The sequence below is a fragment of the Equus przewalskii genome, chromosome 4 (assembly GCF_037783145.1).
Source record: "Equus przewalskii isolate Varuska chromosome 4, EquPr2, whole genome shotgun sequence".
In the NCBI taxonomy this organism is placed as follows: domain Eukaryota; kingdom Metazoa; phylum Chordata; class Mammalia; order Perissodactyla; family Equidae; genus Equus; species Equus przewalskii.
Genome location: NC_091834.1, coordinates 72,087,611 through 72,112,610, shown reverse-complemented (window position 1 = coordinate 72,112,610; position 25,000 = coordinate 72,087,611). Strand labels below are relative to the sequence as shown.

The 25,000-nt window shown below is 33.8% G+C and overlaps 1 protein-coding gene across 50 annotated transcripts in view; it reads right to left on the bottom strand.

Annotated features, from left to right (window-relative positions):
• Positions 1 to 25,000, bottom strand: part of FOXP2 (forkhead box P2) — a 510,571-nt gene that overhangs the window by 38,344 nt on the left and 447,227 nt on the right. For 19 of the 50 annotated variants that reach the window (XM_070616303.1, XM_070616319.1, XM_070616337.1 and 16 more), the window contains 6 exons: positions 21,759 to 21,896; positions 20,432 to 20,617; positions 18,740 to 18,908; positions 10,563 to 10,776; positions 8,724 to 8,828; positions 1,301 to 1,388 (listed from right to left, as the gene is read on the bottom strand). In XM_070616303.1, the coding sequence (XP_070472404.1) occupies positions 1,301 to 1,388; positions 8,724 to 8,828; positions 10,563 to 10,776; positions 18,740 to 18,908; positions 20,432 to 20,617; positions 21,759 to 21,896 (900 nt within the window). Of the gene's footprint in view, positions 1 to 1,300; positions 1,389 to 8,723; positions 8,829 to 10,562; positions 10,777 to 18,739; positions 18,909 to 20,431; positions 20,636 to 21,758; positions 21,897 to 25,000 lie in introns of all 50 variants that reach the window. The other 31 variants (XM_070616304.1, XM_070616320.1, XM_070616321.1 and 28 more) reach the window with 7 other exon arrangements.

Here is a 25,000-nt window from a genome sequence, read left to right as displayed (position 1 = left end):
AGTCCTGTGGACACTGTTAGCAATGGACTAGTGCCAACAGCTGTGAAGGGGTGAAGGGTTCTCAAAGCGAAGTGCCTGCCAGGATTGTCTACACACTTCATGCATTCCCACTGAGGTCCAGTTAGTGCCCCCTGCAATCTGCCATCATCAATCTAATTCAATAGAGTGACAGAGACCAGGCAGTGTGAAACGCTGAACTCTGCCACAGAGCCGGCATCTACACTTGCACTGGGTCTCATTACAACTGACGGACCTTACTTTTCCATCAGTCAGACACAGCGGAAAAAAAAAGAGGCATAATTGGTCACACTGCAGACTGTATCATCAGCTGAACTCTTATGTTTTAGTGTACTTTTTACAAATGGTAAACAGGTTTCCAAAAGCTTTTTAAACTACAGCAGCGATAATGCTTTTTATTGATTCTTGAATATTTTACAAGTCAAAATAAAATATTTTCAGTAGCTCTCTGATAAAAGCAATGACACGATAAATTCAAAACAATTGAAGATGTAGTAAAGGGTGTAAAGAAAAAGAAATTGTATGCTTAATCAAATGAAACAAAGTACTATTGGTTTGATGGAGAAAAAATAATCTTTAAGATGAAATTTTAGAGGAAGCTTTAAAGGGTTAGTAAAAACATAACATGATTGATACTTAGGTTGATATAATTGCTGTCTGATCATATTTATGAATTCTATTTATTTTTGGCCAAATTGTGTTTCAATATTAACAGAATTTTTTTTTAACTTAAATTAGTGGCATTTGATACAACGTATATAATCCTATCCGTGACAGTATAAATGATTTGCCATTATTCCAGTAAAGACAAGTCTTAAGAATTTTTGCAAGTTCTTTTATTAAAAATACACCAGAGGTAGGAAAGAAAAAAGTTTTTTTTCAGGGCATATTACAGGCATGATATTGTAAGGACTTTTTGCTCTAATATAAAATCTCATGAAAAAAAATCAAGATTAGCTCACATAAAAACTGTCTGCAATAGAATCATATCCAATTGGCGGGTTTGGTCTAACCTCTATTAGGGAAAACTTAGCTTTGCTTCTTTTGGGATATCCAAATGTGTATGATGTATTCTAAAGGTTATACAAGTCTAAGTGGTAAGTACATAAATCTATAGAAATCTACCCCGAGTTATCAATCATTGCCATCATTATAAACAATCTAAAATTCCATGCATTTCTGCTAGTCACTGTGTTAAAAGACTCAGAATAATCTGCCTCCTACTCAATTTGACCCACCGGAAATCTGAGAAAGGAGTGCATTGAGTGAGCATTTGACAAACCTGTATTTCTAATTGTTGCACCACCTGCATTTGCACTCGACACTGGGCAGTGCTTCGGTCGTCCAACGCATGTTCATTGTTAAGGTGCCTAAACAAATACACAACACAACATAGAATGTTAAGTGATGTCTATCTCAGTGGTATAAGCTCCACTTAAAAGGGACTACACTGAAGTCATATTTTCCTCCACAGTGGGAAAAAGGAACACCTTGAAACTGTACAGAAAAAAGTTAAATATGTTTACGTGTTTAGTGAAAATTATTTATGTAATCTAAAGAGACCCCTGAAATGGCAAGAAATGCCACTGTCTCTAAGCTTATCAGTTATTACAAAAAAATATTTTCCCCACACCATTTACAGAATAATAGTAGAAATCACTAGATGTATTTCACATACTCACGCCATTTTTTTTACAAAAGGGTACCTTATAATATATGAATCAAAAGTAATTCTGAAGAGAACAAAGGCAATTCTCTATTCCATTTCTGTTAAAATAGTTTGTGGTTCTCATGATATTATTTAGTGAGTGCTGTCTTATTTCACCAGGATGCTGTGTGAATTACGTAAAGATGGCAAATTATCATCCCATGGAAACATCAATACTTATGAAGAATGATCACTTGCTGTAACTAATAAATAAAGTTCATTGAAGATTCTGATAATCAGAATCATAAGATTGCCTTTCATGTCTAGTGTCCTATTTGGGAGAAATCCATCCTAAACTTACATGAAAGTGGTGAAAGATAAGACATTCTCATTATCTTACCCTAATCTTGATTATGTATGTCTATTATTAATATTATTATTACATAATGGTTAAAAAGATCTCTTTAATGAGTAGTATGTTAATACACCAAAAGTAGTTTAGTAAAGCAGCATTTCCAATGAACATGAAAATATTCAATATGTATTTTGTAATTTGTAATATATAATTTATTTGATGCCTCCAAAAATTAAAAAAAAATCTCCAAGTAATTTAATATCCTTTGGTGTTAATATTTCACGGAAGGGGAAACTAAGGCAGAGATTTAAGAGATGTTCTCATCAATGCAAGTAAGTGAAATACTGAACAAAATATTCACAAAATTAAATAAGAATTTAGATGTTTATCCATCTGGGCTCAAGTATCATTTGGAATGGTATAATAGTCTAAAAATTTTAGTATAGCCCTCAATATCCTGAATTCAACAAATATGTTTTTGTATCCAAATTATTTACCTGTATTTCTTGAAATTAATAATGACGCAGAAAAATATATAGACAGATATATATGTAACATATATGAAGGATTAAAATGGTGTTTCTGAGAATGAACTAATTTATGAATAAGTAGGTTTATTTGTTAGTAGATCTACGTTCAGCAATTAGAGACCTTTGTTCTATTCTGCCCCACACCTTGATAAATTAAATCAGTTCGTTTCAATACCTTCTCACTGATCATAACAACAAAACCTCCACGTATCTTGGTACAATCATCATTCTTGGGTGAAGAGAAACCGTAGACTAAAATAGCGAGGTATATCAGGTCAACTTTGAGGTGTGTGGTCAGAGGGCAGAACAGGCACTCCCACTATACCCGTCTGCTTTAAGCTCAGCTATGTTCAGTTCTGTTATGAACCTAACTGTAATAAGGACTAAAATTCACTCACGCGTTCTGGAAAGGAGGCATGGAATGTCAGAGTGAACCATAGGTTAGCTGATGATGGAAAGTGTCACTAATTCCCAATTATCAGGACATTTAAAAATTGTTTTTTGGATTTTTTCCTCCCCAATTTTAATGAATAATGAGACAATTTTCCATCAGTGCATTACAACTGTAGTTGTATTCCTAAGGCTTCATATTGCTGCATTTTCTTAAGGTTTTGTTTCGCCATGAACTCTTGGGGAACACACATATTTTATTCCAAGATCAGTCTAAATGATGCGTATTTTTAAAAATGCTTCAGCTATACACAAAGATTAGGGTGTAAATGGAGCAAGATAAGTAGAATATACAGCTTCACAAGAAAAGATATATTCACTATAACATGTTTAGGTTTGCATAAAATCACTTTTTAAAAAGGTTTTCTTACACTTGTTTACTTCTTAGTGATAATCATTATCCTATATTTAAAGAACTCAAAAAAGTACAAAATGTTTGCATTATATACTTGGGTCTTAGAGACCTATTCAATTTATCTATGCAGCTTTTATTAGAATAGAGACTGTAGACTACAATAATAGTCAATGAGGTTTTGTCTTGATTGAATTTTTCAGTGGAACACAAAAGAACCTTGCCATTAAAATAGTCCTTTATTCTCCTGTATGAAGGCGAAAGGTTTTTAAAGTGTTGTGATGTTCAGTAATGAGCCTCTATCTAAATTATCATTGGTGACAAACTCACAAAGCACTTTTCGAGGACACATAGTTATGAAATGCCAGAGCTGCCACTTTCTTTCCTGTAATTATAGGCTAGCTTGCAGCCCTTCAATGATCATTTATAGAACAGCCTCCAGTGGATTACTGAGAACTTGAAAAACACATACATACCTCTGCCACATCTCCCTTCTCCTTTCCTCGCTATTGTTTACCAGTGATATGTAAAATAATAGTGCCTATTCATTCCCCCTACTTAATTATGCCAATCAAAGTACAGAAATAGTGTCGGATATAAATACAATGCAATAAGACTAAATAAATAGGCTGAGTATTAACATTAAATTATGAATTTATGTATTTATGACTATTTTGTGCCCAAATTATTCTCTTTTATGTTTTTATAACTATCTCAGGTACTACATATTGCTGTTCAAAAATTCTCTATGATTTATAAATCAAGAATGAGATAATACTGAAAAATGAGAGGATTGGTGGATTTTCTCAGTCAGTGCCTAATTGCTGTTTCAAAATGCATATGCAAAGGGACATTTCATTAATCATTTAATCATGTCCCTTGCAGGAAGTTGGAACTAATGTTGCAAATACCCTTTTCATATGAATGCTCCATAATACTATCTTATGCATTTGATATATTGCCTATGTCATAAATTATAGCTGCTTCAAAAGGACCAAGTGGGGTTGTTATCCCTGAAGATGCTTGTTACAAAACCTTTATTAAGTTTCTTTTTTTACTTATTGCTAGTTCTATTTCACAGCTTCATACTAGCCAACAATAATACTCTTTCTGATGGCAAAGGTCTGTAAATTACCCATGCAATCACTAACACCATTTCACAGGCCTGTTCTACTTCTACTGGTCTGCTAACAAGGCGATTACACACAAATTACTGAATGCCTATGAAATATTTAAATGCATTCTACTCTACTATGCATTAATAAGAGCAAAGCAAGCTCTGGAATTCTGGTTAGCTCCAGTCCCTAATGTCCCCTAATGAGCCTCTTACCGAGACTGCAGTTCAAACAGAGAGGTGAAGAAAAAATGCAAAGGGTGCCTTCAGAAAGGCAGCACTGAACAAACATTGTGTGAGCCAGTTCTAATTTATGGGTCACTTTATAGGGATATTGATTTTTGTTTTCAAAATGGAATAAATGATGTGGTCGACTGACGTTCTTTCAAAACTGCATTGAATCTGTGTGCTAGATAGGTAATGTGAACTGGAAAAAAAACCGTAAATAGGCAGTCGAATTCTTTCTAAAAACAATTATGCAAGCATTTCAGGAAGACAAAAAGTAGAAAGGGATCCTTCCAATTTATTTAATGCACAATTCTCTTTAATGAAGCTTTTAAGGTTATGAACGCATGTGGTAACTTCAGTTATATACACCTCAGATTAGCAATTCAATTTTAACTTTTAGATTTTTCAAATTCATTTAAAGTTATAACATTTTTATAAGCTAAGATGGGATCAGATTTAAATCCAAGTATGTCAGAGACTGTTTTAACAAAATGTTTCACTTGCATATCACCGGTGTTTGATTTATTTTGCATCAAGCTTTTTATGTTTAAACACTGACAGGAGTTTAAATACAAAATGTTAGCTGTCACTATTCATTTAGCTGATTATGTGAGATGCCTTAGTTTTGAGAGATGGGGGCACTGTCACCAAAAGAAACAACATTCTGACAAGTTCAAAGAATGCCTTCTTGAGGTCATAATTTTGTAGCCATGCTGCCTAGTCAAAGACAAAGAAATAGACAATACACACTAAGTGAGAGCATAATGTTTAGAGAAGTCAGCTGCAAGAAAAAAGACAACAAATTTCCATTAAACAAACTGTTCTGTTTCCATTACCTTTTCTGTTGCTCTTTATACAATGTCAAGCCTTAAAAATTTAGTCTTTGTAATCAACTTAATTCATTTATGTTCATCAACTAATTACTCTTTAATAGACTGATATTTTTAGGGACACTAACCATTCTTCAAGAATTTTTCCATCTTCATATCTCAGACCATCTTTTGTTTGCTGGCATCTGCACATGCAGGTTCAAGAACACTTGTCTGCTAACTGGAATGTTATATTGTAAACCTTTTGGTTTAAGCTCTAAAAGTCACTCCATCTACATTCAAGCTTACTTAGGTCCAATGGAATGATAATTAATTTTGCAGGCAAACTATACTAAAGTTTTGTCAGATGTTATTACACTTTGACATTTATAAGACAGTAATGAAGAACTAGTATTAAATGCTTTTAGTGATCTAGTGAGATCCTCAATTAGTGGTCAGAAAAATGGTTAGCTTCTGTCAACACCTACTTTACAGTAAAATTCAAAGATTTTCCTAAGCTCCTTTTTTAGCCTGGCTTTCTTCTTCATCTTTTATTTTTCTGCTCTCATTTTTGTTGTTACAAATAATGGTTTTTAAATTAGTCTTAATTTTTTATTTAATAGAAAAGAAAACCTCAATTGAATATTAAAGAATTTATATATATAAGAATAAGAATATATATATATTATACATAAGCAACTGTCCTTGGGTGGCTTTTCATTTAGTGCCAGGAAAAAATAGAGTGATTCTTCCAGTTTCTTTGGGGATGTAACATAAGAAAGGGAATTTGGGACTCAACACATTTTCTACTATTCTTTGTTATTTAACATATGTAGGCTAAATAGGAATAATGGATGGTTTCCTTTTACTTCAAACCAATGGATAAGTCGTCTGATATCAAAGTAAAGCTCAACCTACACAATTTATTGCTAGTACATTTTACAAATAAAAATACCATAACAATATTTTCTCAAAAAACTTTTATAATAAACACTGGATATAAAATTTCAGGAGAATGGATAAAGAACACTGAGAGCTGAAAACGTTTCACAGCTTTTTGACTTGTCTGACATTTGTTTCTCCAAGACTCTCAATTCTCTTCATTATTAGAAAAAAACACAGTTTTCTTTCCAACAAAATGTGCATAAATGGTGATGCCTTCATTTCACTTTCCACACAGATACTAAACTTTTTTTCTGAATAACTAATTAATTTAATAAAATGTTATTTTATTTCTCTTCACATTTCCCACACATCTTAAGAAAAAGACAATACCAGTATGGAAATATGTCTAATTAATATTTCATCTTAGAACAGTATACTGGGATTAGCTCTATTAACAGAATTTATCACAGATCTTTGAGGTAGAGAATCTAAGGCATATCATAACAAAAATAGACTAAAAGAAAGGCCTTAAAATCTACTGTCATTAGTTCTGTCATCCCTATAAAGTTAATGGGTTGGAAAAATGGTCAGTCTTTGGAACCAAAGTTGATATTTAATTGAAAGGAAATGCTTTTTTAATTGTAATTTCTTCAGTTTAAAAAACATTGACATGAGTATGAAAAAGAACCACAGAGGGTAAAATCAGAGTTCATACTCATCTGCTTGTTAGTAATAAAAAATATACAAACATTTGAGATAAATAAAATGCTCCTTTTCATGTGCTATAACAGGAAATAAAACTAAAGGAAAGATACTTATATTTTCTTAAAGATTTATTTTGAATTTTTTCAGAAAGAACAACTTGGAGCAAAAAAATGTATGGTGATTGGGCTAGCTCTATGGCTTAAATTACCAGACTGGAGGAACAGTAGCAATAGTCCTATAAATAATCTTAATGGTAAAGAATAACATGACATATTGATAAAGATTAATATATTCAAGTGAAGAAATATGAAATTAGTTGTTAAAAGAATTCATATCCCTGTATTCTTCTTTGTTTCAACAAATGTTGTTTTTCTAAGGGAGGAAAACTTTAGCGAGGTTACCTAATGTTTTAAATGCTCTCTTTGCGTAGAACAGCCCAATCAGTTTCATATCCAACAAAATGATAGCTCACAACTGTTTTGGTATAACAGAAGTGTGAATTTTCATTTAAGGTCATTTACAAAACCTGTAGTAGTATATGAAGCAAATTGTAACTGGTCAGAACAAGAAAAAGTTAAAAAATCATTGTGGAAGTTTACTGTAATTCAGTTACAAAGTCATCATGATGCCAAGGACTTGTGCCTTGTTGTTAAGGTGCTTTTGCACTATACCCTGTAGCCTACCATTTGTAAACACATCTTCTTGATGTTTCTGCCAACATCCTGGCAACAAAGCAGTGCAATTTCAAATGAGCTAATTAACTTAATTGTTGATGAAGCATGAAACAGTTCATTCACCCTGTTAGCTGCTCCATGACAACATGAGTCTCAGCCTGTGAAGTTACTCATCTCCATAAACCTATCTGTGGCTCTCTGTTTAGATCTCCCATATCCCAGAATTGTGTGTGGAAAATGTTTCATGAAAGATGTGTAGTCTCATTTGAAAAAGAACCTCCTAAGAATTAAAAATAAATATGTATATATCACTGTATGAAGAAATTCTAGATACACAGTTTTGATTTTAAGCTAGAGAAGGCATATAATCTATCACACAAACACATGGCCATGTATGTTTGCTTAGGATTCTGAGGGCAACAAGTAACAATGTGAATGAAATACAGTTGTTTCTTAAAATTTTAGCTACTATTAACTTTCTTTTTTTATTCGTGTTGTTAAATATATTTTAAATATCATTATTTAAATAAGGAATATAAAATCTACAATTAAAAAAATAAACCTGTAAAATACGTCTGTTTACAAAGGTATATATTATATGACTCCTCACATAATTTTGCTTGAAATTTTTATTAAAAACTTGAAATTTAAGAGAACCCTGCAAATATGTCTCCCAATTATTAATGACACTATTATAGTAGGCTAACATTTTTCATTCATTCAAAAACCTTTATTGAATGACTTGTAAAATATTTTCATAAAAAGGTAAAGATGGAGAGTCAACCCTTTTAGCCCACTTTGCTAATCTACTTGTTGGAACACTTCTTGGAGAACTTAGTGTGCCTTATGATGGACCTTTGCTGTCCTTCTTCAGCTTTCTTTTGAGCATTTACAACAACGTGCCTGAAACTCCAATATAATCCACTCCTTCCCTTAAAAAATGTAAAGAACCTACTTTAAAAACTGTCCAAAATCTTCACAAATGCTTTCACAGCCTGGCCATTTGCAAACTCCATGGCCATAGAGAGTGTGAGAGGCCCCAGTCTCCTCATGTGACGAGCTGTAGCAAAAGAACACAGCGTCAGATTCATCTCAAAAAGCCATAATCGTTGCAGGCTGCTAGAGCCTGTCAGGTTACGATCAGTGACAAACAGGTCAAAACAGGTCAATTCAGCTCAGAGCAGTCAGAAAAATTTAATCGTTCTATTGAATAGTTCAACTGCCAAGGCTAGATGATGTTCCAATTAGAGGAGAAATAAAGCCAAAGATGACTGTTAATAAAGGATGAAAAACTAAGAGTACTGTATAATATCATATGCTAATCCTGCCTTATGACCTTATGTAACATTTACCTCTAAATAAAAAATATATATTCATATGTGGTCAAGTAAAAAAAAAAATAACCTGTGTTTTTAAGAAAGTAATAGGATAGTCACCATAATATTTTTGAAGTGCTCTTTTTAGAAAAGATATGAACCTTTAGGATCACTCAAATTGTTTAATATTTATGTGCGAGTGTGAACCATATATATATTTCTGCTAGTTATGGTTGATTAGAAAAGTTTTACTTTGGAACAGTATTCATTATCTATAGCTTTCTACAGTTATCAAAGACTTTTGATAAGTATTATATCAGATAGAGAGATCCTAGAGAAACCAACCAACTTCTGAAATATATAATCATCAAATTAATCTCAATTAAAACAAAAGTGTGAAAACAACAGAGGCATACCATTTTAGAATAATGAAAGCTAAGAAGAAAAAGTTTTCATGACACTCAAATGAAGACCAGAAAAATCACCAAATTATAAGATTCTAATTTAAACTGCACTGTAATTAATACATTTCTTTGAAAAAATATTTGTTTATAAGGAAGAATTTGTTGCAGCTAGATAGATATTCATACTATACAACAGAACACCTCAATCCACCACACTTAAATATGAAGTTTAGAGCTATAAATCATATGAGCCTAAGCCATTCTGTTAAGGAATCTTACAGTTATGTTTCATCTTTTAAAAAGATATTTTCAAGTTGAACAATGTTTGAGCTTATATATTTTATGGAAATTACCTTAAAGGACTTGATAGATAGCCATATGTCTGAAGAAATGGAACTATTTGGACAAAAGTATATGGTGCTCCCTTTACAAAGGCACTTTTTACCCAACTAAAATAAAACCCTAAATTGAAAAATTATCTAACATAATGTACTCAATGTTGGTAATTGAAATCAAATAATTTTCTTTATGAATTTTGAGTCAAATTTATTCAGAAAGTTACTACCAGAAGTTTGTTTTTATGTATTTATAAATTCCATCATGCCACAACAAAAAATCTACCTTCTGATTTACTATGTCTGTGTTTCTATGTTTGTGTACATCTATTCTTTGATTTCTAAGCACATATTTGAAACATATGTTAAGGGAGATATGTATGCATCTTTAATTATTTGAAACTGATTAAGTTAAAAAATGGTAAAATGTTCTCATAGCATTCAGGTTAGTCACAACATTTGAGTCATAAAAATATACTGACACAATAACTCCACATGCATTTATTAAAAAATAACTTTCTTCAGGCAAATTCCCCACTGTATCCATCAAACTGCTGGTATTTGAACTGCTTTTTGTGATGAAAATAATATATAAGATAAATAATCGAAAGGTTTCTATTTAATTTGTTGTTCTACACATTTTGCCCCTGTTAAGTACAAATCATTATTTTTAGTTTTATCAATGGTGAAAGTAAAATTTGGTGATAGATAAGTATAGAATAAACCTCATGAGATTTACCTGTCTCGCCTTGCATTTAGAACTGAAGACTGTCCATTCACTATGGAATGATGGGTTATTGGTGGTGATGCTTTGGAAGTGGTGGAGGAGGTAGTCGAGGAGGAATTGTTAGTAGTGAGGTCTAGACCTCCATGTTTAATGCCATTGTCTTCCATACTGTGAACTCCAGTCACTTCTTTCCATAACTGCTGAATCTCAGCAGGACTTAAGCCAGCTATAAAATGAAAGAAAGCCCCACTAATATAACAAGGTAAAGTTTATATGAGCTTAGTGTTATTACTGGAAGAATGCCAACAACAAAAGTGATATTACCAACATAATTAATATCCATAATAGATCACTTTACACTATCAGTACCATTTCTTTTCTCTACCAATTTGGGACCAGTACAGGGAATGACAGTGTCCAATGGCTTTCCAGAACACACAAAAACAGAACAAGAAAAAAGAAAAGAAAAAAACCCCTTTACTACGGCCTATGAAGTGCTGGCATTTCTTATCTGGCTCTTGCCTGCCTCTCTGATCTCATCTATGGCTTTCTCTACATTTCAGGCTGTTATCTAGCCTTCTGCTGCTTCTCAAATGCATCTAACATTCACTCCCCTTCCAGCTTTTGCTCTGCTGTTCCCACAGGCTGGCCGCTGACTGCAGATCTTCCCATGGCTTCCTCCCTTCCTTCACTCAGATGGGCCAAGGGTCACCTTCTCCGAGAGGTCTTTGAGCACACGATCAACCACTGCCCCTCCCCACCCTGCCTTCTATCATTCCCTATCACTTCACCCTACTTCATTTTTCTTTAGAACATTGATTAGTTTTTGAAACTATATTAATTTAACTTGTTATCATCGGTCTCCCTCCTCTACAATTTAAGCTTAATAAGAACAGAACTTTCTTACGTTACTGGTATATCCCCAGTGCCTAGAACAGTGCCTGGTATTTACTCCACACATAGTTGTTGATTTAATGGATTATAATAGATTCACACAGTTCTCAATGACATCTTGGTTTCCACATGGAAGTTCCGTGGCTATTAAAAGGCATATTATTTTTGAGCATTGCTGTCCTGTAAGGCCAATGTCTAAGAATTATAAATGGTACTAGTTGATTTTAACAGATTAACATTTAACATTTTCTATCTTGGCTAAAGACTTTTAGATGTTTTTAGAGACCGTACCAGTTAAAAGTGTTATTAATAATTTAGTATTGGGATTTTATTAATAATTTAGTTAATGTAAGTATCTACTTACCTTTTAAAAGTAGATTTCCATTATACTATTCATTTGCATTGAAAATTAGTGGTATCACCATGATATCACAATGATATGGTAACAAATACCAGGCTTATAAACATTTGATGAATAAATATACCTGTTCACTAGCCAAATAATGATTCTTAATTAAAAGGAGGAGGAAATGGTTTTAAACTATTGTAGGTAAGGGGCAGAGAATAAATGATGGCAAAAGAGATTCCTGTTAGCAGGAGTGGCTCCCCAAAGTGTCTCTGTATTAGAATCACTTGGGAATATTTTAAAATGTCCAATGCCTGACCACAGTCCAGACCAATTAAATCACAATTTCTGGAGTTAAGACACAGACATTGGTAGTTTTTGAAGATGAAGATGATTCCAATGTGCAGATAACTTTGGGGAAAATTTTTAAAAGTAAACTACTGCATTGCTCATGAGACAAAGTCTTCACATCTGCAATCTGCTTAGCTCTTTTCTATAGACGCAAAACTATTTGTGAATATGAACCTAGGCAATCACTTCTGTATAATTTTTGAGTTTTATAAGTTTTGAAGTTTTGATGATTTGCAAGAATTAATTGATTTTTCAGGCAGTTATATAATAAATTCAGTATTTCCTAAACTGTGTTCTCTGGAACAGTACTCTTCTAAATGCTGTTAATCTACGAGATCTAGAGGTCTGTGCTTTCTATCTTGGAGACTCATTGAGATTCATGTTAGCATGTAAAATAGTTCTGAGATGTCCAGGAACAAAGAAAACGTGAGTCTCTTTTTTAACTCAGTGTTTTACAAATATATTTGAGAAAAAGTTGCAATAAGCTTATTTTACAATTACACTAACTTACGTATTTCAGTTTTAAATACCAGGTATAGGCTTAGGATTCAGCAAGTGATCTTCAGTCCAGGCCCTCCCTTGAATTGCAGGCTGCCCATGTATAACCCTAACAGATTCTCAAACCATATGTGTTCGACACTAAGCTCCTGTTTATACAGCCCCCTCTAACCCCAGCTCACTCCTCTAGTAGGTTTCTTCATCTCTGTTTTATTTAACAGTTACTTATATAGTGCTTCTGATATGCCAGTCACTTTTCTAAGTGCTTCACACACGATATCTAATCTAATACCCCAAGCCACTGTCATTATTACTACTATTATCCCCATTTTAGAGATGAAGACACAGGCACAGAAAGGTTAAGTAAATTGCACTAGAGCCCTCTCCCATTTTTAGGTCTTTACTCACATATCCCTTTCCCAGGGCTCCTCCCCTAGCCACCCTGTCCACAAGTTCAACTCCTCCCATTGCCTACTGTTGCTTTATTTTTCCTATCCTTACTTTAAAATTATTCTCCTTAGCATTTACCACTATATGTTTTACTTTATTGTCTGCCTTCTACACTAAAATGTAAGTGTTATGACGGCAGGTATTTTTGTCTGTTTACTTCACTGCTTAATCCCCAGTGCCTAGAAGAGTGCCTGCGGCAGGGGAAAGCTCAATGAATATTACTTAAAAGAGTTGTTCAGTTGACCAGAACACTAGTGTAGTGGCAGGCACAAGGCCGGAATCAACTGACTCAGCTATCACAGAATAATATTCAACTTAAAATCTTAAGTGAAGATTATTCAGTTTTCCTTAATAACTTATTTCAAGAGTATATATATATATATATATATATATATATATATATATACCATACTAATGCCAAAAAGTTTTATAATTATGTAATTTTAAAATTCCATGACCACAGAAAATTGAGAAACCTTATTCTGCTTATGGGTGATGACTTGGGCTTGCTCTTGTCCACTGCCAGTGCTACAAATAACTGTCAAATGGTTTGTTTTTCTAGGAGTTGAATGAATAAAAGGATGACTTCCTAGTCAAGTTGCTTACAATACCACAGATAAAGCAATTAAATAATAATTCTTTAATCCTGCATTCAGAGTCTGTGGAGCAACTACTGGGTGCCAAGCACTGTATTAAGAATTAATTAAAAATTGCTAATTCACATCTAAATTACACACCCTTGAAGCACACAAGGTTGAAAAGTTTCAATGATTTTATTTGTTATTAAAAATTATATTAGAAGCTTTTTCACACTCAAAAATAAAAGATTCTTTCAAAATTCTTTCATTTTCTATGTCCGGTAATTAATTTTTAATATCATATAAATTTTATACAGTATGATGCAAAGTAAGTCTACTGTAAGTTTTTAATTAACTTATCTTATTTAGTAGTACTCTGCTTATTTTTTAGGATTACGTATAGTTAAAAGTAATGAAAGGGAACTTTGGTAGAGGTATTTGTATCATTCATATACTTAGTTGAACCATATTTGATATTCAGTAATTTGAATTACTGAAATATTATCATGAAATTTTCACTTTCCATCTTAAATTTTACCTTTTGAAAAAATTAGTATACACACATGGCCAACATAATCCAATCACAGAGAAGGGTATAAATTGCAAAATTAAATTTCCCTACCAGCCCTGACCTCTGGGTTCTCAGTTCTCCTCTCCAGAGGCAACCATTATTTCCGTTTCTGGGCTATCCTTCAGAAATCCATGTGCTCATTTATAATTTGCCATACTTAACATATTCTTGATTCATATAGACTAAGGGCCTACTATAACCTGCAGGGTACAGTGCCCACCTTTAAAATCTATGTTTAATGAGAGGGGCACTGAATACACCTTTTGTCCAAATGCTGAATTACAGGGAGGAAAAACAGGTATTGGGTCAAACGAGACCAAAGGCAAAGACCACCAAAAAAGGAACTTCTGGGATACGGGAATACATCCGATGTAAAAAATGTATATCCTACTATTAAAATTTTTACAGGCTGCATTTTTAAAATTTGATATTCTATTACAAAAACAATTCTTTCTCAGTTTTCCTCATCACAAAATTTTAATGTGGTAAAGTTTACACTTTGCTTTTGAGTCTTCTCTCAAGATAGAAGAACTGGCAAACAAAACTTTCTTTAAAAGACTTATGGCCTAAATGGAATTAAATCCATTTTAATGTGTGCATGCTAGTACACTAAATAATTCTACAACAATTAGAATTATGATATAATTTAATCTCCGCCTTTCTATCTTATTGACATTTTCTCAAAAACTAACTCAACACATTCTTAATATTTCCCTATGTATTTAATTAGTTATGTTACTTTTTTTTTTTAAGATTTTATTTTTTTCCTTTTTCTCCCCAAAGCCCTCCCAGTACATAGTTGTATTATATTCTTCATTGTGGGTCCTTCTAGTTGTGGTATGTGGGATGCTGCCTCAGTGTGGCCTGATGAGCAGTGCCATGTCCGTGCCCAGGATGCAAACCAATGAAACACTGGGCCGCCTGCAGCGGAGTGCGCGAACTTAACCACTCGGCCACCGGGGCCAGCCCCAATATAAGTTACTTTTTATATACATAAAATAAATAGCACTTACAGGTAAATTGCAAAGTTTTGTACCTGCAATATTAAATGTATATTTAAACTTCAACTCGCTGATGGAGTTTCAGCACGCAAAACTCGAAAGGAGATGTTCCCTCCAAGTTACAAAATGAAGACTTACTGGTATTTGAAAGGGAATACTAAGATGGTAACAATAATTCTGCATGCCATGCACTGTTCATATTGCTGGTGCTCTTATTCTGATTGGATACCATGGTGATCTATGCAAGTATATGATCGCTGATTAGGCACAAGATCAAGGATGCCAGAAGTGTTGAAGTAGGCATTTGGTTATTTAGATTTCCATAAGCAGAGAATGAAGTCAAAGCCAAATAACTGATTTTGGCTCAATCCTGAGGCCAAAAACAAACTTCAGCACATTCCTAACTCAGTATAAAGGACATTATTATATTTCAAAAGATTTCATTTTCTTATTATTCAACAGTTCTCTGACTCCAAGCTCCTCTAGTTCTATAAGTTGTCAGTTCAGAATAGTGCTGGCTGGATATCTCGCAGTCCTTATTTGGTTTTCCAGATTGGTAATGGAAATATCATGTTTTATATAACTTTTATAAATTCAAAAATATGTAAAAAGTTAGAATGAAATAAAGTTTCCACCATGTATATTTTAGTCCCTACTGTCACAGTAAACCTGTGAATATATTGTGTATTGGGATACACTGACTTCTATCTTAGGTTGAAAACACATCAAAGTTTAAAGTGCACGCACAATAATTTCCTATTTTCTAACCTGTAGACAATGATACTGGGTCATGAAAATGTGTCACCTAATTTAATTACTAGTTGATATATAAACCATACTGTTTATGTATTAAATAGCTTCATAATCAGTATTTTATTCTAGACTGATTTACAAATCCATTCTTTTATATTTGACTTTTGTATACCTACAATCACTCGATATACATACTTAGCAACAGTAATTAATTGCCTATTTTAGATTAAAATCCAATATTATAGTAATATTCATGATGGCTTTAAATGCTTAATATTTAAACTAATCTACCTTAAAATGATAAAATACAACATTACATCATTTTGCAAAATAGAGAAAAATGTTTGTAAATCTACTCTTAACAAAATTATTATAACTTTGTTACATCTGATTCTTACATACATATTTTTTACACAGTTGAAAGATTGTAACTTTAAAAGTACCCCAAGTTGTGTTAAATCATGGGAATAAATACTCCAAATATGATATATTTTTAAAGACAATGAGAACATCATCATTACGTATTAATCCTACTTGGTTTTCATATGGCTATGATTCGTGGCTAATCAATCAACCAAAGAAAAACTTAGTGCAAAGCGAACTAAGAAACTAATAATAAAAATATTTAAAATATTTTTATCTGAAAGAACCAGTAACTAAGGCAGAAATGATTCAGGGCTTACGTTATCCAACAATTGCCTTTTTACTTTTTCCTACTCTAATCTTGGGATTCCAGCACAGGACTATGAAGTGTGTTCCCTTTCTGCTCGTTTATCTGGCATATTGCCTGTGTTTGGCTGATGGGTCTCCACAATGGCACTTTTCACACTTACTCATCTAAACAGTGCAAAGCATGATGACGACTTTCATCTTTTTTGTTTAAAATACAAATTTTCCGCTCAAACCCAGATATGTGTTGAGATTTACTTCGGTTTTTTTTGGACATTCTCCATCCTGTGCATTTCACATAGCTTACAGAGTGTAAAAAATAGAAGAAAAGGAAAAAAAGATAACTTTATCAAAAAAAGCTCAGAAATAAGAGAAAAGTTTCATTATATCATAATAAATTTCCTTGTTGGGCAAGATGTTTGTATGCTTGTTTTGGAAGCATATAGTTTAACAAATATATTTCAAATAAGTAACATTTTGTTTCTACGAACATCTATTTTAAATTTCTTGGAAGGTCTGTTTGAATGGTTTTACTCAAATAAAATCATGGTAGACCATGCTTCTCTATTGAGGAGATTCTCATATAATTAGATCCTAAGTAAGATTTTATTTAAATTTTACTGAAAAAAAGGTCAATGGAGTAAATTTATTGCTTCTGTTTTAGTGTAGTTTCTACCAAAGAAACCCATGTTTACACTAAATTAACTTAAAAACTCTCTCCCTTTTTTTTTTACCTTACATCTTCATTTGTCCTCAAATTGTATTTATTTTTCCAAAGAACAATAATTTGTAAATAGAACACTCATTGCTATGGCAACACTACAGTTTATCCCAATTCCCTTTGGATTGACTCGGAAAAGTGGGTTTATTTTTCTTTCACTATTTAAACTTTTTCTTGATTTCCTAGGAGTGATTCAATCAGGTGAATCAGAGTCTGAAGTCAAGTGAAAGAGGGGATTCCAGGAAAAATATGCCAGGGAGACAGTAATTTGATAAATAAAGAGAAAACATTTACCACAATATTTTTAATTCATGTGCCATGAAACAATGATTAGTTCATTTTAAAGACTTTCTCTTCTTTGCCTAATTTTATTTTTTGTATATTTCATTGTTCCTGATTTTCTGCAATGTATCCTATAGAGTTAGCAAAATGTACAGCAAGTACTACTGCAATGTAAGCCCTTTGTAACATAATTAACTCAAATTAAAGTTCATTTGGATTACAGTTTGTTCTAACAAAATCCAAATGCAAATTAGAATATGCTTTTATGAAGTTTAATGATATATGACTTTTATCTGCATCAAGAATTTTAGCACACGAGTCATTTTGTTTACCATTACTTTTCCTTTTGTACTTAGATCTCTTCCTGTTTCCCAAAAGTTAAGAGTCAATGATGAATATATACAATTGTATTATTGTATTCTATTATTGAATTACCAAAGTACATGAGGTTTTCGTATCAGAAAAACAAAAAGGAATACAGCCGATAGTTTTTTAAAGCTGTAATTCACAATACATGCTTAGGTAATATTATTTTAGAGAAAAAAGGATCAATATGGTGCCATGATGTATGATGGTGTCGCACAAAGCGTAACTTGGAATATGCTCTGTAGAAATACATGAAGCCCCTCTTTTACATGTGGGGGTTTCAGCGTGAAGATTAGAAACTTCTTTTTCTTATCTGTTGACCAAAACTCCTATCAGCTCACTTATGTTAAATGGAGTGTTGTTAGCCTTCCCACTGATACAATTCCTGCAGACCAGCGTATATTCAACAGTGCTTGAATTGTGTTGCCCTTATAAATTATTTTCTGCCATAAGATTAATAAATACACATTTAATATCTAACAAAACACTTCAAAGCAGTTTTACTACACACTTGAAGGCAGTGTGTAATACAATTTGTGACTCTCAAGAAAATGGGTCATGCAGTCACGTTAACGGGTTAACTATCATGGTTTAACAATACGCAGGAAGGTAATCAAAACAAACTTTCTCAAGGTATAAGGTAGACAGGCCAGGAAATGGTAGACAGTGCAAGATTAGAAATGAAGTGTGCACCAAATTTTGTATGTACCTTGAGGCAGCGATTGGACAGGAAGTGCCGCCTGGCCAGGTGGAATGGAGATGAGTCCCTGACGCTGAAGGCTGAGCAGATGCTGCTGCTGCTGGAGTTGTTGCATCTGGAGAAGCTGCTGCTGGAAGACAAGCTGCTGGGCTGCCAACTGCTGCTGCTGCTGCTGCTGCTGGTATCAGAAAAGCCAAGCCAGTAAACAGCAGAGAACATGGCTGCACACCCAGCTCTCTTCCAGAGAAATATACACTCCGTTTATTGCCCTGGTGAGTTTTTGAAGGGTCATTCCAGGGTCAAAGTTCAAGGGCAGAAAGTGAGCAAGTTCTAGATTTGCAGTTGACTTTCTTTCAAATATTACACAGCAGCAGAGAACCAAGGAACTAGCATTAAAAGAGTATGCAGTAAAGTCTAGAGAAAGTATGTAACGAAGGTTCAGAATTTTTAAAAAATCAGCTTATTGCAGATGATAATAAATTTACTTAGACTAAGAGAATGACACTTTATAGAAACAGTCAACTTCAACAACACTGTCTTCTTTTCCAACTGAATAAGTCTGATCTGTGGAGGTCCATGAACATGGTCTCTAGTGATCTATTAGTCAACTGGGCTGCAGCCTCCACAGGACCGGCCTCTCAGCTCGCTCTCTTCCTCTCCTCTCTTGTTGGAATACATTAAAGGCAGAATTATGTTCAAGGCAAAAAACTGCCCTTATTATAAGGGAAAGTAAAACTTCCAATTTTGTGAGGCATTACAAGACAAACCGGAGTTCTTTGGACTCGGGAGGGTATGAGAAGGCGGTCACACTTGAGAGAAAGACAAGCGGCCGTGGAGGACCTTTCCTTTTTAGTTTGGGGAAAAGAGAAACTTCTGATGCGCTCACTGGAAAACAGACTGCATAATGGAGCAAGTCATGTGGATTGCCCAGAGCCTCCGGAGAAATAAGGGAGCAATTTCTATTCTGTAGTTGATGGCTGTCTGAAATTCTATTCACAAATCCAAACAGAAACAAAGCCTCAGGAGGTCAGAACTGTTTCCTGTACGTTTGCATAATGGGCAGCTTGAAGACAACGGCTCTGATACCTGCTGATCAATTTAACTACTTCAACATGTTTTGTTTGTATTATGTTTATATTTGATGCAGTTTGCTGACAACTGCAAGCTAGGCCTGAGAAGCCAGCTTGTCAGTTTGATTTATGAGCATATCAGACTGTAACTTTCTACTCGCCCCTCCAAACCTACAGTAGCAGTTCATTAATCAGGGGCTTGTGACTTTGAAATCTGTGCTCAACCAGTTTCTCCCCTGGTCCCTCCACCCCCAACAATAGGCGAAATTTGCATGCATGTTCTCTGAGCTGCACCACTGAGAAAAATAAGGTTCCCTCACCAACTTAGATTCTCGGTGAATACAAGATAATCAGTACTTTGTCCACCACACAGCTTGCTCTTTGTACACTGTGATTCATTACTGAACATTAGACGACAGCAGCATTGGATTGTAACTCTCAAGTCCCATGCTACAAAAAAGGAGAGCAGGAGAGTTCCACTGTCACTGTTATTAAGCTCAGCAAAAAATGTACACCAACGCATCTTTGACAGGAAGAGCTTTGTGGCAGAAAGATCTAAGACTGCCCTCGCCTCTCCAGACCCCTTCCCAGCCTCGCACTGTTCTCTGTCAACGAGCTGGCCAGATCCTACCTCCTTCGCTTGCTTTCCAGGATGCTGTTGTTGCTGCTGCTGCTGCTGCTGCTGCTGTTGCTGCTGCTGCTGTTGCTGCTGCTGCTGCTGTTGTTGCTGCTGCTGCTGCTGCTGCTGTTGCTGCTGCTGCAAAAGCTGAAGATGTAACTGCTCTTGCTGTTTCTTGTAAAACTCTTGTAGTTGTTGCTGAATAAACCATTTTGACTTTAATAAATAAAGGCAAAAGTTTCATGTATTATAAATCTCCTAAACTCTTCTAGACTGGCATATGGTAGAGTAGCCATTAAGATGCACCTCACAAGAACAACAAAAAATATTCATTGGATTCAAGGAGATAGATCTACATACATTTTTCCAAGGCAGCTCTGAATTTTTCCAATCCAGAATCCAAAAAATCCTAAACAAAAGGGTATAGAAAATCTGTATTCTAAAAGGCTAGAGCCAAATGAATACCCTAAATTATTACATCTGAAGTCTCCATAGCATATAAAAATAGGTTATACTCTACCATTTATAAGAACCAAATATATAGCTACACAAATTCACGTCGTCCAGTTCTTACTGGGAAAAAATTTTAATCCATCAGATGTACAGAAGAATATCAGACTTAGAAATAGAAGCAAGTGGCCTATGGTCATCATCATAGAAGACAGCAAAGTAATTAAATATGTAAGAATTCAGGTAAAGCACATTATTTTCTCTATGATAAGTAGGTCTGTAACATAAAGTCCACTTTATACACACTTGAGGCTCCAGTAATGGACATATTAGGAACATTAGTTTCATTATTTTTTTAAAAAAAGATAAATCTCATGAACTGGCTGCTTAGCTGCTTCACTTTCTTCCAGTAAGTAGATGCTTCTCTTCCTAAACACTGAATATATTTTGGAAAGGAAAAATTGGGATGTTATTTCTCTATTGTAACAAAATGACCAGTTCAAATTTCATACTTATATGAACTAAAAGGAGTGCTAAAGTGTTAAGAGTTTTAAAAGCAACAATTATCTGTAAGTCTTTTTGCACTTTTGCTGGCACGTCTACCAAGCAAATGTACCTAAGCATTTGGATATTTAAATATTGATTTATTCCATGTTGAAATTACACCTCTCTCCGCTCTTATTCTAGACTTTGATGAATTTAAAAAAGACCAAGGGATCCAAATTTTCTATGCAGTTCTGCAATTAAAACACTACATTGATGTTCTAGCATGCTGAGAGGCTGTCCCTTCCAATGGAGAATGAATTGTCAAATATGCCCATGGCACTGTCAACATGGGCGCACACTTTCTGTGCCGTGTTAGAACACCAAAGCAGGTAACCCACATTACCTGCTGCAGCATGACTGCCTGCTGCTGCTGGAGAAGGGCTTGGAGCTGCTGAGGAGACAGGACCTGCTGCTGAAGGATTTGCTGCATTTGCTGAGGGGTGATCACCTGGGGAGTCATCATGGCCACCGACACAGGCACCTTGACAGAGACAGAAAGAGAAAGGGTGGTCATAACCGAATGTCTCTTAACCCACTTCACAGCCATATGTCATCTCAAATACATCCTTTAACAGTGATGACCGATAGTTTTTAAATAATATTTGATATATTATTTAACTATTTGATAATCATATTAAAGTGCCACAGTATTTAGACACTAGCTTTCCAGAGGCGTCAGATTTCATCAGATTCTACCTTTATGTTCCCCATAGGCTAAGATGTTTGACCTTCAACTAGCATTGTTAAAAATAAACAATTACATGTCAGTGTTCTCAACACTTCATAACTGATAATCTCATCAATATCACAGTGCTATAAAAAGCCTTTTGAAATGGTTTAAAGGTATGATTAAAACAAATAATAAAGATTAAACAATTGGAAATAATATGAATATAAATATCTTTTATCAAAGCCAGTAAAAAAGAATGTATATAGAATGTACTTACTCACAAAACATAATTACCATCTTCAAAATTTTATATATATATCTAAAATATACATAGTACTAGAAAATTAAAAGTAGTGATACTTATTACTACATGAGTACATGTAGTAACTCATATAGGAGATATGTATATAAATATATATTTATACGTCCCCAGAAAATATTTACATAGATAGGTCCTTTCAAAGAAGGAATCATAAACCTAGTATTCTACCTGCTTCTTTAAACATTTTCTTATTTCAAGCTAACTAAACTTATACCAAGAAGTTTGGAAATCTAAAGCTCACTCAAAGGTTATTCACTAAACTGAAAAAAATAAAAGTATTTTGCTTAAAATTTACTTTCTACCATTTCTTTTCTCTTCAAGAGTCTGAGAATTAAAGAGTCAAAAAGGAAGTAAGGAGGGAGAGAAAGAATCAGGAGAAAGAGGAAGCAAAGAAAATACAGAGCAAGGAAAAGCTAAGGAGAAAGTCTTAGAGAAAGTGAGAAAGGATGTGGAGAGCGAGGAAAAGGATGGCAAGAGAGGCAAACAGGAAAACCGTGCATGAGAGGCCGAGGTCTGTGCTCAGTTCGCGGCAGTGGCACTGTTTGAAGGCACTGCTTGTACTAACCAGCAGTAATCAAACAACTTGTCACCTCGCCAAGTTTGCAACCTTTGAAAAAGCAATCACTTTCTTTCTTAGAAGAAAACAATTCACTTTTACTCTAAATAACAGCAAGTATTTATATATATACTGCTTTAGAACAAATTCTTGAGACAACATGCGTCTTTGAAAACAAGAAAAGATTAATCGACATGGTTCACAATTTATTTTAACAGTCATTTTTAACACAGTTCAAACTTTTCGAGCCTGGCTCTTTATGCAATAAAGAAAGGAGAAATTAATAATGAGAAAGAAGTTTGAAGAAAAAAATAAAAAAAATTCAGGGTAGATAAATTCCTCTCTCAAAAAAAAAAAACACTTCATATTTGACACTAAGAAGGAGCTACGTCCTTTCCATCCCATGCTGATATCTTGAAATAAGGATTAATTAGATCTAATTATGGAACACGAAGGAAAAGAATCACATTGTAACAGAAAGGAATTCAAAACGGATTTTCAAAAATATTTCTGGATTTTTTTAAGAACATGTTGACATACCTATGGATTATTGTATTTGAATTTATCATAATAAAAGGCATTCTGAAATGTATGCCGTAAAATTAATTGATCCAATGGGTTGTCCAAGTGTTTAGTTGTTAAACAAATTTAATGGTTGGTTTACTTTATTGCTCTTTGATAAACAAATAGAATGGTTAGAACAAACAGTTTGGAAACAAAAATGATCTATCTACAAAAATGCTTTTTCTTCCTACAATCTTCTACCAAATAACAAGGAATGAAACTGAAATGAAGGGATAGAAAGACACCCATGTTAAACTTTAAAAAGGCTGCCAATCTAGATAAATAGGTAGGTAGGTAGGTACACAGACAGATATTACATACATGTAGATGGCTATATAGATACATACATATAGATAAATATCTTCTAGAAAGTCTATCATGTGATGAAAAACTTGCCATACTTCTCTAACCTAACAGCCTCTTACCACTTTTTAGCATATGGAGTGTTTCCACTTAATTATATCTACAAGTAAAAGCACTTTATGTGATAACAAATGCACTTTATAAGAAAAGTTTTACGAATGGAGGCATGTCATAACACACTGCAAGTTTACAGTCAGATTTCAACTTATATAAATTATACTGCTCTATAGCTTGTTGCTATTGTGACTTGTGCTGTATAAGCAAATTTAAGCAACTTTTCTACCTCCACAATCTTTAGAGTTCATTAGTCCTTTCACTATGGTTAGATAAATTTTTTACTCTTAAAATGATTTGTTGTATTTCTCTTACAATTAAAACTTTATGATATAAAAACAACGACCACATCATCGTCATCCTAAAAATCATATGTATCACATGTATGTGATGTTCTGCAAATTTAAGCATATTCTAGCCTACCCTGTAGAAACCGCCATCTAAAACTGACCAAATACAGACATAAAGATATGTAGAAAGATAAGCTAACTAACATACAGCTAGTTGAACACTCTACTTCCTAAGATATGTACAAAAACATAAATTAAAATTAATTATATATGTAGGAAAGCCCAGGTGCACTTCTAAGGGATTTCTAATATTACCAGTAAGCCAATACTATGGTCTCTAAATCCACACACATAAGCTCATCCAAAATGAAACATTTGAGGCTACTAAAAATTTAAATTATTTAAAAAAATAGAAAATTAGTTTTTCCCACACCAAATGTCAGTTATAGGTAGACTGCTCCACTTGCTTTGTTTAGAAATTAATAATTCTCAAAATGAAGAACTTCTCTATTTTTGATTCATTTTAAATGATACATCTCCTTTATTCCTCCTTTATCACTTTTGTGACCATCTCATTGCGTTTCTTTGCTACCACAAGCTACTCTAAGAATTCGTTGACATAGATGAATAGAGACTAACACAGTATGTAAAAAAATTTTGGGGAAAATGCTACTTTATCAATATTTAAACAGGCAAAACCAGCATCAGTTCTGAAAGTCTATGGGTAACTTTCTAAAATATGTATGCCTTAGCAAGTTAGGTGATA